Source organism: Cibotium barometz, chromosome 44 (genome assembly GCF_041138505.1).
Source record: "Cibotium barometz isolate CiBa-2024 chromosome 44, ASM4113850v1, whole genome shotgun sequence".
NCBI classification, from domain to species: domain Eukaryota; kingdom Viridiplantae; phylum Streptophyta; class Polypodiopsida; order Cyatheales; family Cibotiaceae; genus Cibotium; species Cibotium barometz.
The window spans coordinates 37,018,522-37,031,905 of record NC_141089.1 but is presented as its reverse complement, the minus strand read 5'-3'; the positions used below and the strand labels follow the sequence as shown (position 1 = coordinate 37,031,905).

The 13,384-nt window shown below is 41.0% G+C and overlaps 1 protein-coding gene across 2 annotated transcripts in view; it reads left to right on the top strand.

Annotated features, from left to right (window-relative positions):
* The window catches only part of PGGT-I (Prenyltransferase family protein), a 55,033-nt gene extending 42,591 nt beyond the window's left edge, over positions 1-12,442 (top strand). For both annotated transcript variants that reach the window (XM_086782501.1, XM_086782502.1), the window contains exons 8-11: positions 8,846-8,970; positions 11,675-11,742; positions 11,827-11,914; positions 12,039-12,442. In XM_086782501.1, the coding sequence (XP_086638627.1) occupies positions 8,846-8,970; positions 11,675-11,742; positions 11,827-11,914; positions 12,039-12,209 (452 nt within the window). In that variant the 3' untranslated portion in view covers positions 12,210-12,442. The remainder of the gene's footprint in view (positions 1-8,845; positions 8,971-11,674; positions 11,743-11,826; positions 11,915-12,038) is intronic.
* The last annotated feature ends 942 nt before the right edge of the window (positions 12,443-13,384 follow it).

Genomic DNA, 13,384 nt, shown 5'->3' with positions numbered 1-13,384 from the left:
TCATCATCAGCTTCAACACCAGCATCATCGTCATCATCATCACCCTGGAGGGCATGGGACCCCTGTCGGCAGCTAATAGGTGACCTAGAAGGCAACATCAGATTGAAGACCAACAATGTGGGGGGAGCAGTAGAAGTAACCGTAGCATTTTATGGCATTTAATGCCTATTTTCTTGTGCAAAACTAGCTGACAACATCTAGTGCTGGCCGACCAGCACCTCAGCATACTATATAAGAAGAAGTCATCATTCATTCATAAGTTAAGTCATTCAACAAGTTCATTTCATCATTCAAACTAGAAGTCATCATCCATCATGTAGAAGGGGCCAGAGGTCACCCCCTAGGGGCTAACCAAGGGCCTGCATCATGTACATCCATTCAATCACCTTTTTGTACCATATTAAATACAAGAAAACTTGACACCAACCATCTGTCTCTTCTTCTCTCTCCTCTGCCTATGTTTAAATGAGCATCTTGTTCTTAATCAGGCTTAGGGCTGTGGATCAGTACAACAAAGGCTTCCGCGCATGCAGCACAGCTCTTGGATGTTGACAATAAGCAATTGGATATTTATAGCAAGTTCTGCAAGAGGAGTCTTACATTGGCTTAGATAAGAGAGAATAGACTTGAGTAGATGCTATGGATGGATGTTCATATGTTCGGATTTGCTTATAGAAACTTGTTCTGCTTATGCATTCTTGCGAGGGCGTGAATTAAATCAAGGGGGGAAGTCCGTAACGTCCCAACCGGCCTAGGACTAGGGTGGGGAACACGTGGAATTAACGTGTAGACTAACCTAGGGTTAGGGTTAGGATTAACCCAAAATTGGGGTAAAGGCTTAGCCAAGGGCATAGGGGTCACACGTAGGTAAGGGCACTAGCAAGAGGAGGTCTAGATTGGTCGTGGGATTGGAAATAATAGCATGGGCTAAGAATAATAACTAGGGGCTAATAATGGCTAAATAAAGCATGAAAGCTTTACAAATAAAAGCACGCCACTTATAGTGAGGTTATTACTATATAAGTGACTTGGGGTCACTTATTAGACACAAGAGATGAAGTAGCCACGCGGTAGCCTGGGGTTACCAAGGAGCATGGAGGATCTCTTGGCCATGGAGCTGTTAGAGAGTAATTCGTCTTGGTGGTATGGAACGCTTGGTAGTATGGAGCTGTCAGCGAGTGATTCGTCTTGGTGGTATGGAACACTTGGTTGGGGCCATCGATGAATGGCACGCTCACGACAATCTAATCTTAGGTTTGGGAGTGGTTCGAGGTACTGAACCGATGGTTGGGCAATGAGTTGTTGGGCCACAATCTATCGTGGTCACGTGATGAGTTCGACGTTGGATCTATAGAAACCTTGCTAGGGTTTCACAGGTATGTCCTTTGTCTTGATCCATAGTGGTTCTATTTTAAATAATTTATACATGTTCACTGAGATGACACTTGTGGGGTGTGGCTTGGTGGTATGGGACACCAGGTCTTATTGGAGGGAGCTTTTCCAAGCATGTAGCTAAGGTCGTGAGGCCGACCTTGTCGAGGTAAGGAGAAACTTCGCGTAAATGGAATAGGGCATGAGTCATGACATTCTACCTACAGGTAGGCAACCCTAAAGAGGTTTGGGGGGGGGGGGGGTCGACTTGGGCGTGGAGTAGGTAGTCTTGGACGGTGTAGAGCATTTTTGGGTCGAGGGAGCAGGAGTCGTCCTGAATGGTCAAGGACATTTTTGCAAATGGATCCGGAAGATCTAGAGACACTTTCTAGGCTCCCTATGCAGGGGCGACGATGTGGATTTGGCACCATTCGTCATGATGTGCGTGTGAAGGTTCCTGATCATCCAAAGGTGGGATGGGTTCAAAAGGCCGCAACAAGATAGTAATAGTTTTCCACACTTGCCTGTGATGCAAACCCAAGTTATGTTTCAAACAGGCTTGTGGGAAAGGCATCACAAATCCATTATCCGTGACAACATCCGCCACAATGGAAATGCTAATAGAGGCTAAAAAGCATGCCTTTCGTGGTTCCTTTATTGCAAGTGGTTTGAGGAAACACCGACGACAAATGGATGCTTTCCAATAAAAAAGAATTCCCAGTTGGCACATCTCTTCCATGCCAATAGACAGAAGATAGAGCTAATTTCCAATCACGAAGAAGAGAAGATACATAAGGGCATCCCAAAATTTTTCCTTCAAATTTACTAATCTCACTGCTTCCCAGTGAGAAATGTGCCAATTGCCATAAGCTCTAGTTTTGATTGAAGTACACATGTTTGTAAGCAGTATGGCCCATGGCTGCTGAAGTTGAAAGAAAGTGGGAATCATGTTGGCTTTTCTTGCCAAAAGATGATAATGTAGATCAAGTATATTTAATCCACCATGCATTTTAGGAGTGCAGACCAAAGATCGTCTCAAAAGACGTAGCGCTCTCATACGATGCTTGGTTTTCCACAACAATTCCAAGGCATCAGACATAAAAGAATCAATATCAGTTTTACGCCAGATCAACAAAATCAAATAAAACTACACATATGCCATAATGATCGCTTGAACAATTCTGAGATGCACATGTAAAGGCCATGTAGAAAGCTTCCAATATGCTAGCTTGGCCTTTAATTTGTTCAATACCCAAATAATAGCATCCCGCGTAGACATATGCCATGCCAGTGGATATCCCAGATGTCTAATCACGTGGTTTGTTGAAATAATTTGGCCTGACCATAGCAGTGCATGCCAATCACAAGAAGTCAAGGGAAGCAGTTTGGACTTAGAAAAGTTGCTATAAAAGTCTAGCTGCTTTATAAAAGTTGCTATAAAAGTCTAGCTGCTTTATACCAAACAATTCCAAAGATTTCATGATGCACTTGAGATCTTTTGGATCAGTTTGAGGAATGAACAAAGAAGCATTTGCATAGGCTTGAGGCACAAAATGCGAACCATTGGGTAATCGCAAACCATGTACTTGCCCTTGTGTAGTTAAAAGATCCATGCATATCAAAAATGGATGCGTAGCAATCACATAGAGCAATGCACTATGAGGGCATCCTTGACGCACAGATTTTTCTAAAATCCACTTTGATGAAAGATCACGACCAAAAACACACTGAGCAGTACTATCTTTATATAGCGAGAAAATAGCTTGTTGCATTTTACAACCAAAGCCCATTGTAGCCATGACCTGAGCTATGTAATCCCATCGAACTGTATCAAAAGCTTTAGCCACATCCACGTGCATAACAAGAACATCCTGAGAAGTATATTTGGCATATTCCATTTCCAGATATACATTTGCAATATTGTCCATAATTTGTCTTCTAGGGACAAGATACACACCATGGAGAAGCACTTCACCAATACGATTTGCAATCATTTTAGTTGCCGATTTATAAATGACTGGCATCAATGTGATTGGTCTCCAATCATCAAAGGATTGTCCAAATGCTTTTTAAGGCACCAAAGTGACAAGGCCTTCTTTCCAAAGCATCAGGGCAATTGTCAGACCATCCCAACCAAGTGACTTCCAATGCCCCATACCATATAACGCATGTGTAAGCTCTTCCTCAATGAAGGGGAGATCAAGCCTCAAAGCAAATTCATTGTCAAAAATGGAATGCACATAATTCAAGAAAATTCTTCGAGCATCAAGGACATCGGAATCCACACGAGATGAACTTTGAAATATGTGTTGATAATGATTGACGCATTCAGTTTGCAGGCTCCATTTTTGTGGATGTCCATGTGCCATCAAATTTCTTGACATGCACTATTTTATGTTTTTGCCTATCAGCAAGCAAACTTTTTAAAAATTGCTTGGATGAGAAACCTTTAACTTGGAGTTGCTTACATCTCGATCTGATTTGCCATTTTTGTATCTTTCTTTGTTGATTCACAGAGACACACACTTTGTCTTCACATAACACATTTTGTTGAACTCGTGTAAGAGTTTGAAGATGGCTGAGTGACGTTAGTGATTGGATTTGTCTCTTAGCCATTTCAACTCTTTGTCTGACGTCTGCAACATAATAATATCTACCATAGTTAGCAATGACTATTTGCATTCGTTGAACAAAACGAAACCAAGCAGTGTCAACATCATCTAATAACTAAGCAGAAAGGGGAGAAATGGCATCATGTACTAAAACTCTGAAGGCATCATGCGAAAGATAACTATTATTTATGTGTAACAGTCTCTGATGATGTAGAGGAGGTTCCCATAAGGGCATGATTAGAGAGTGTTGAAGCATGATCAACCCAAAGCTTGCATGAAAAAAAGTCATACTATTGAGTATGTAACAAATACCATGTCCAATCTAGCCCACTATTGAGTGAGAGCATTATGGCAATAAGTGAAGCTTGGAGTTCCGCCATAGTAGAAAGCCAAAGATCAAAGGCATTTGTTTGCAAAATGAAATTGTCCCAAGCCTGATGCTCAACATGTAATATATGAGATAAGCCATATGTATTCTCCTCCCTTCGTGGAGAGTTATTAAAATCTCCACAAATGAAAACGTTTGACAACCAGGGATCGGAATTGAAGAAATTCCAAATCCTTTGCCGCTCATGGGAAGGTTGAGATGCATACACTCCTGCAAACTGAAAAATTTCACCCTGCAAAGTACATCGCACAATGATTCATGGGCCCAATGAATCATTATATTCCAATATTGGCTCCAATTCATGTCTCGAAAGAAAAGCAACTCCCGAAAATTGTTTGCTTCTGGCATATCCAGCAAAATGGCCAAATGGAGAATGGTAATCGGTGGGCTGCTGGTGGGAAGCCACTTGAAAAAAAGGAAAATCACGAGGGGATATTGCTTCTTCTGCACCACTTGTATGGAGACATCTAGTCACCTTTTCATTCACTGCATGGTGGCTAGATGTGTCTGGGATTATCTGTCTCGGATCTGGTATTTTGTTCTGCATGCCGAGGTGATGGCACCCATGTGCGTCTTCGGTCCGGCCCCAAGTGGATTGCTCGAGCCAGAGCATGATGTGATTTTTGACTTCTTCCGATGGATTGGGGCATGGCATATATGGTTGACTAGGAATGCTTTCTTTTTTGATGATGGGATGGGCATTCGTGATCACCTTGGCCACATTCGGGGTCTCCTGCTCTGGCAGATTTCTTCCATGATCAAGGGACATGTGATTGATCAGCTTAAAGCTGACCCATGGATTCGAGCATTACGGGCTACTCCTTTCTAGGATTCTAGATTCTTGATGGCAGAGGCTGCTTAGCCTCCTTCCTTTCTTGCATGTGACTTTGGACTTTGAGATGGCAGCCATGTGGCTGTTGTAGATAGCTGTACATAATACATACACATTTCCACAAGAGAGAGAGAGAGAGAGAGAGAGAGAGAGAGAAAGAGAGAGAGAGAGTGCTAGAGAGAGAAAGACTGCTCTAGAGAGAGAGAGTGTATTGCACAACTTAATGATGTGATTGATATATTGATTTTTTTTTTCCATGAAAAGATCCTTTCATTAGTTATAAAAAGAAAAAAGCCCAATGGGCTACAAACCCTCTCCTGCTCATAAGAAGGCAGAGCAGAGATCCAATCAAGGGATTGATATATTGATTTAGCTCAAGTACAATACCTTTATATGTCATGCACAAATAAATATATAGATATTATTCTAGCCACTGTAAGAGTGGGTTCACACAAATAGACACACTTAAAGGGTGGTTACACGTATACTTAGCCCTTTGGGGGCAGTTCACACATGGACATATAAGCGGGGGTACACGCACAAGATGGACACATGCACATGAAGTCTCCGAAATACCCAACAGTTGTATGCCTCTCTCTTCACGACTATGTACTTGCCGAATTTTGTGTGGGTGTTTGCTTCTGCTGCAGGAAGCCCTTGGCTAACAGGGCTTATGTTCAAAAAGCCACCTCGTCCAAACTCTCTTGGAACTGCTTCTGCAAAACAGAAATTTGAGTCAGGGTTTCAACCCATCTTTCAAGATGCACCAACATTGCAGCAAGTCATAAATTTAGCTTTGGCTTCCGAGATTGACTTGCATGGGAAAAGGGAAGGACAAAGCTGTTTTTAAGATGCAAAAAGGTGGATAGCCACCTAAAAGGGCCTTCAAGGACGCAAAGAATGCTTCAAAAGCTGAAAATGCGAGTGAGAAGAAGCCTTGGATCTGGAGGTGGTGGGTATAGATATCTGGAGGTGGGGACATAGGGCTGTCTGGAGGAACTATACCCTATCGCTGGTGACTCCGTGTGTGTGTGGTCTTAGAGGGTTGCATGTTGTTGTTGCAACATGTGTGCTGCCTCTCCATTAGGCGAGCCTGGGTGGTGGTTGCCGTGATTGCGTGATGGGAACCATGTAATGTGTTTTGTCATGTGCACACATGGACATGGCTGATTTCCAATGCTAATCCCTGATTAGGCAGCAAACAAATAGTAGGATTAGAGCAGTAGTAGCTTTGACATGCATGTGAAGGCTTTCCCATGGACCAAGAACCAGTCGGCCAGTTCCATGGACTCATAAATATATGTATACTGCTGACGTGAAGTGTGTCACTTCTTTTACTTGGTCGACTGGTTCTTGATCATGGGAAAGCCTTCACATGCTTGTCAAAGCTGTTACTGTAGCATTGGAAATCAGCCATGTCCATGTGTGCACATGACATTGCTAGACGGCTAGTTCCATGGACTCATAAATATATGTATGCTACCAAGCTGAGGTGTATCACTTCTTTTACCCAGCTGATTGGTTCTTGGTCCATGGGAATGCCTTCACATGCTTGTCAAAGCTGCTACTGCTTTAATCCTATTGATTATCTGTTGCCTAATCACGGATTAGCATTGGAAATCAGCCATGTCCATGTGTACACATGACACTGTTAAATATTAATAGGGATTAATGTGGGATAAACAAGTGCTAAATGGTTGTAAAAACTTACACTCTAGTGTGTAAGCTTAGGTTTAAATAAAGTGGTTCTAGTGTGTGAACAGCCGCTAGTGTGTGGGTTTCTTTGTGTGTGGAAACAACCTCTTAAAGCATCTTATGTAAGCAATGATGTGTAAAGGTGACACCGCTTAGGGACACTTGTCATGATGCCTTGACATGTGGCATGTGTGGTGGCAGCATATGCACACACCTTGTAAAGGGGGGGCTCTCCCATAAAAAGGCCCAAATATCATAATACATAATGCTTTCCACAGCTCCCTTTAATCCCTAGTTAATCCTCTGTTAAGTGTACTGATTATCTTGTTGGTCAACATCACAGTCTATCTTTGCACTTAGTTGTACTCTTGCCTATTCTCAAGTGGGATGAACATAATGGAGATCTGGTTGATCTTGTGTCTACCTGAGTGCCACCTTACTAGAGTTTCACAACGATGGCGAAGCTCCATCAAATACAAGCCCAAACCATAGTCACAAGAAACATTTTGTCTGTTTCATTGTTCGCATTTTGATACGCGTCATTTTGTTTTGTTTTGTTTTGGCCCTATGGACGAAACAGAGAGGTTCCAATGTGACGCTTGTCAAATCAAATTAGGGAAGAGTGAAAATTTACAGAAAACCTAGGAAATTTGAAATTGGGTGTGAAATTAGATGCGATTAAGGTTGGAAGTATGAAATTTGGATTTATAAATTGGAAAAAAGTGAGAAATTGAAGAAAGTGTAAGAAATTCCAACAATTGGGTGTGAAACTAGGTGCAATTGAGGTTGAAGTATGAAATTGGATTTATGAATTGGAAGAAAGTGAAAAATTGAAAAGAGTGGAACACTAGTAAGAAATTTGAAAATTGGGTTTGAAATTTTGATGAAATTGACAAAGAAATTGAATTTGGGTAAAACAGTGTTTCGACCATTGAGGTTGAAATTATGAAATCGGGATTTATAAGTTGGGGGTAAGTGAGAAATTGAAGAGCTAGTGGAATACTTCTAAGAAATTTCAACAATTGAGAACTATTACACATAGTCACAAGAAACATTCCGGCTGTCTTATCATTTTATCTTTACGAGATTTCTTTAGGAAAATTGAGATGAAAGTGAAGGAGAAGAAGAAGATAAGAATAAATTTTTTATTTTTTAAAACAAAATTGGGAAAAAGTTCATTTTTGGGCGAAATAACGTTCGGTTGGGAGTGTTTAGATTCATTTTGAAACGTTCCTATTTCGTGTTTCGTAGGGAAAAACGGGTTTTCATGTGAGTATGGCCTAGATATATGTGATCTCTATATTGGTCGGGCAATGCAATCTTCCGCATATCTTATGGTAGTCTTGGCATTTGCTTATGTAATGCTCCTCCGTCTCAGTCTCCCCAGTTTTGCATAATTTGCATACCCAGGCCTTCCGTGTGTGTGTGTGTGTGTGAGAGAGAGAGAGAGAGAGAGACAATAGCCACAATTTGGTGCGTGGCTCTTGAAACTGTATGTGTGCACACTGCCTCTCAAGTGCCCCCAAGCTGCATGCCCTCGAGCTAATCTAGCTGCTGCTGCCTCCTTCAAGAAGAAACGCGGTCCTGTGAAAGTAACTCCCAAGTAGACATATGACGTGATGTACACTACCGGCTCCCCTCGGAAAGTGAACTGAGGCTCTGATCTCGTCACCCATGCCTGTGTGGTGTTAAACACCATAACCTTACTAGAGAGAGAGAGAGAGAGAGAGAGAGAGAGAGTTTACTAACATCTACTAAAGACACGAAGGGTCTATGAGACCAAAAAGATGTTACATATGATCCATGTGTAGACTGGATTTCAGAACACAAAAAAGAAAAGACCATTCGTCCCCGTGTAGACAATGTAATAATAGACATGGAGAGCTCAAATGTCTGTGGTGGAGAGAGAGAGAGAGAGAGAGAGAGTGAGAGTTTTTTACAATGCAGGTGGTGCAACGTATTGTGCGACTGCGGCATTACTTCTGATGGGATACATTAGACTTGATCCAATTTCCGGGAAGTTGTCATCATCTGTGTTGGATGTGAATGCTCTCATCAAATGGTGTATTCAGGTATCGTGCCAAAACAAGCCTTGTATTGTGGACAACAAACGTTGACAGTGTTGAAATATTTTTAGGAACCTTGAGGTAGTTGTGTTTAGATGTGTTTTACTTGTGCGGATAGTACTGAAATATTTTGGGAGCGGTACACTAGTTGTCTTTGGATTACCATTAAGTGTGTTGGATCTGTGGTGAATTGGTTGATGAGTATGTAGAAAGAATGTTTTATACATTGAAATTACTTGAGGTGCTTCCTCAGTACTTAAACACTGCACAGTGCATTTGCTGTAATAAATGGGAAAACTATTAAGTGTGTTGGATCTGTGGTGAATTGGTTGATTGAGTATGTAGAAAGAATGTTTTATACATTGAAATTACTTGAGGTGCTTCCTCAGTACTTAAACACTGCACAGTGCATTTGCTGTAATAAATGGGAAAACAACTGTACACACAGGTGTTGCTGCATATTTAAGCCTACCAGGTATGCAATTCCTCATCGGTCTTGATGAGTGCAATAATCAGTTGTTTGTATGATTCAGTGAAATGCTGATCATTGTAATAGAAAATGCAACGTGCTTTTTTCAGCCACCTCACACTTGATAGTCACTAGACAAACATCGAGCCCAAAACCATGGTGTGGCTAGGGAGACAAGCATTGCTGTGCGCTTTGAGAAGAGTACTGCTGAGCTCATTCCCCCATGACCCCACATCTAGGAGGAGAAGCAACCTTCTCTCTTCCCATTCATAGTGGAAGATGATCAGCAACTTTATCATGCCATTTGGATTCATGTTCCCAAGTTTTAGGGTTGATAGCACAATAAGCCAAAAGAAAAATTAGCCTCTCTTACATCAAAAGTGTGGCAGTGTGTCACCCCATGAGATGTTGGTGTAGATGAATAAAATAGAAGCTTTCGATGGCAATATCCAACTAGCAATATTTGTGCTCGGCTGCATAGCTCACAGTGATTGTGGGCAAGCCCATATGCAATGTTTTTGTGACTCTGTGTGTCTTTGCAATGTTTACATTAGGCTGGGTTCTGTAGGAGTTTCATGGAAATTCCAACCATGAGGCAATCACCCATATGGCCACCTTACACAGCCTTTTGCCTAGATGATGCCTAGGCACAGCATGCTGGAGTCTCTGCTTTTCACTAACCTAGAACGCACTCATTCAAAGCAATCATAGTGTCATTCACTTTCTTCAAAGGGATAATGCACCATGCAGTATGCCTTCTCAAAACCATAGAGGACTGAAGAATTGTGTACTGCATGGGTGGTCATGCCCTAGATGTGCCAGTTTCAAACAACCATATTAAGAAATAGGCAGTGACTAATAGGCTGGATCTTGGGATTCCTGAATGGATGTAGGAGGTAATTAATAAAAGAGATGTATATGCATGTGTATGATCAAGAGATGAGCGCTATCTTTCGTGCCGTCAAGAAGTGGGATCATTACCTTTATGTGGTAGTTATTTTTATGTGAGAAGTGATCATTGTGTGTTGAAGTAATTCTTCTCCCAACCGAATCTATCTCCTACGCAAAGAAGAAACCTCGCAAAATTATGATTTTGAGATGAGCTATATAAAGGGCAAGGATAATGTAGTGGCTGATGCTCTATCATCTATACCTAAAGTATATAAACATTGGGTCATGGAATTTCAAAAGGAAGATCTCTTAAATAAGGGGGTGTCACAAATGGTGCTGAAATTATGACATGGTTCTCATAAAGAGTTGCCTCGTTTTTTGGCTACAGAATGGTCTCATTTTTACTACAAAGATAGAGTCTACATGGTGCCTACGTCGAAAATTATAACATGGTTCCCATAATGGTCTCATTTTTTACTACAAAGATATCTTGATTTGCAGGCTTCAATGTCAACTTTTAGAGTTGGAGCTTATCTCACCTCTCTGCAACTTCTGTGTTTGATTTTATGTATTGCTATGCAAGAACATTTTGATGACCTGCCATTCCCTTGCTCCTCTTAGTCCTTCGCTCATTGCTCGAAAAATATGGTGAAGGATGTTGGGAAGCTGGATTGGATTAAACATGTGATACACAAGGGAATGCACTGCCACTTCTATCAAGCTACCTCATTGCATGCTGTAGGGTTTCATGAGAGATTTAGCATATGGAAACATGTGATACACAAGGGAATGCTCTTTTTTACATCTATCAAACTACCTCATTGCATGCTGCAGGGTCCCATTATATGGAAACAACGCACATTCACTGATGCACATTGTTTGTTTGTATTGGGTCCTGAGTTTTGTGGGTGTGGGCCAACTTGCATGACCATCAACGAGTCACATAATTTTCTGCAGTGGGACTTCACATATTTGGCCAGCATTGTTTAGAGTTGGTCACAGCAGTAACACTCCAGGGGGCGGTAATATTTCTCAATGCTTGTTGCTTACTTATCTTTGAAGTTTTTGTATACCTTTATGAAGTGATTCTAAGCTTATGGTGCCTCCTCTCAAGGTTTGACACTCACCAACAATAGGTTAGCTTGTTTTTTTAATGTTTCGAAGGGGGTCAAATCCTAGGTACGTGCATACTTAAGATTCAAGTCAGTGGTGTTCAGAAAAATTACGTGGTGTCGCGGTGTACATGATGATTCCAATGATAAAATAGCATTTCCAAAGACATGCCCTAGGTATTTGTTTTCTACATTATTCAAAGTAAAAATAAGTACATGAGCTTATATGCCTGTGCAGAAACAGTCCCAGTCAGGAGGTTTTCAAGGGAGACTGAACAAGTGTCCTGATGCTTGCTATGCCTTTTGGTGATTATTTACCTGATTTTTCCCAGATATCTCAGAAAAAACGAGAGATTCTTTCATGATTTATGTCTGCAATGATATATGCAGGGTGGCAGGTTCACTCCATCTTCTTGGAGCTGGGCATCTTTGCAATGCAAATGCATTACGTGCTTTCCTACTGAGCTGCCAGGATAAGGTAATTTCTGATCAGGTTCTCCTTGTCAGTTCTCTCTCTTAAAGTAAAAGATTGGTACCTATATGCATATGACTCAAATGATTCAGGGAGCAATTCTTATATTAGTCTTGACTGTGTTGTCCAGCATGGTGGTTTCAGCAAATGGCCAGGAGAACTGCCAGATATGTTGCATGCATATTATGGCCTCTGTGGGTTGAGCTTGCTGGGGGAGCAGCATTTGAAGGGTTTGTGCTGCGAGCTGGGTATATCGAGAGCAGCTGTAGGAGAAAAGTTGAAGTGGTTGGAAAGTGGATGAGTAAACTAGGATGGACTTGGGAGTTTATCCTACCTTTCATTATAAAGTAGGATTACATAGTAAACTAGGGTTGTAAGTAGGCCAAAAATATGCATCAAAAGAGGAAGATAAATTGTGAGAATGTTTTTTGCATTTATTCAAATAAACTAGGATTATAGACCTGGGAATGGTAACTTGGGTTGAGCAAGTAAACTAGGGCCTCCATAATTTTGCCGACATATGGTTTTCATGGATACATGCATTCCCCTCGTCCTTAGCACATTTAGTCCATAATGTTCTGCCTATGATAAAGCATTAAATGAATTAGGAAAATAACATTGCACTCAAAAACTCTCATATTTGAAGTATGGGACTTGGGAATGTAAAGTCACATTCTCAACTCAAGGTTCTTATGGATACTGGTATTCACTTCATCCATAGTACATTTAGTCCACAATATCCTACCTTTGATAAAGTAACAAATAAATTAGGAAAATAACATTGCATTTGATAAAGTATCCAAAATATTAGAAGAGCAACATTGCATTCGGTAAAGAAAATTAGGAAGGACTTGGAGAATTTATACATAAGTTTAGAGACAAAGAGGATAGCATTACAATTTAGTAAAGAAACACAGTTTTTATAATGAGCGCATAAGCCTCATGGGATGCAAAAATATTGGTAAGCACTTGACCATCTCCAAGAGTCAAAGAAAAGTGTCAATTCATTATCTTGAGAGCACCATACTCGCAAGATGTGATTTTACAAGATAAGTTACTCAAGATATCACAAACTGTCACATCCCTATTAATAAGGGTGGCTTCAACACCAATTGCAGCATGCCTAAAGGTGAAGGGCAACAAAGCATGGCAAGTGTTGAATGTAGAGGGTCTATCATCAAGTATTTGTGCAACAATGTGGGTAGCAGAAAGATCTAAGATGTTCCACTAAGTTAGTCGTATCAACATTTCCATATTACACAAATGACCAAACTTGGACCACCATCTTTGCCAACATACAATTGTGCCCACACCATGTATATGTGACATCTTTGCACATTGTCATGTAATAATGTCATACAAGATCTTGGTACTTTTGTTTAAGTCAAATTTTGCGACATTGTACTCATTGATGTGTGGATATTGTCTTGCATTTCCTTTGGGACTTGCATTTTCAAAACCCTTTGGAGTCAAACA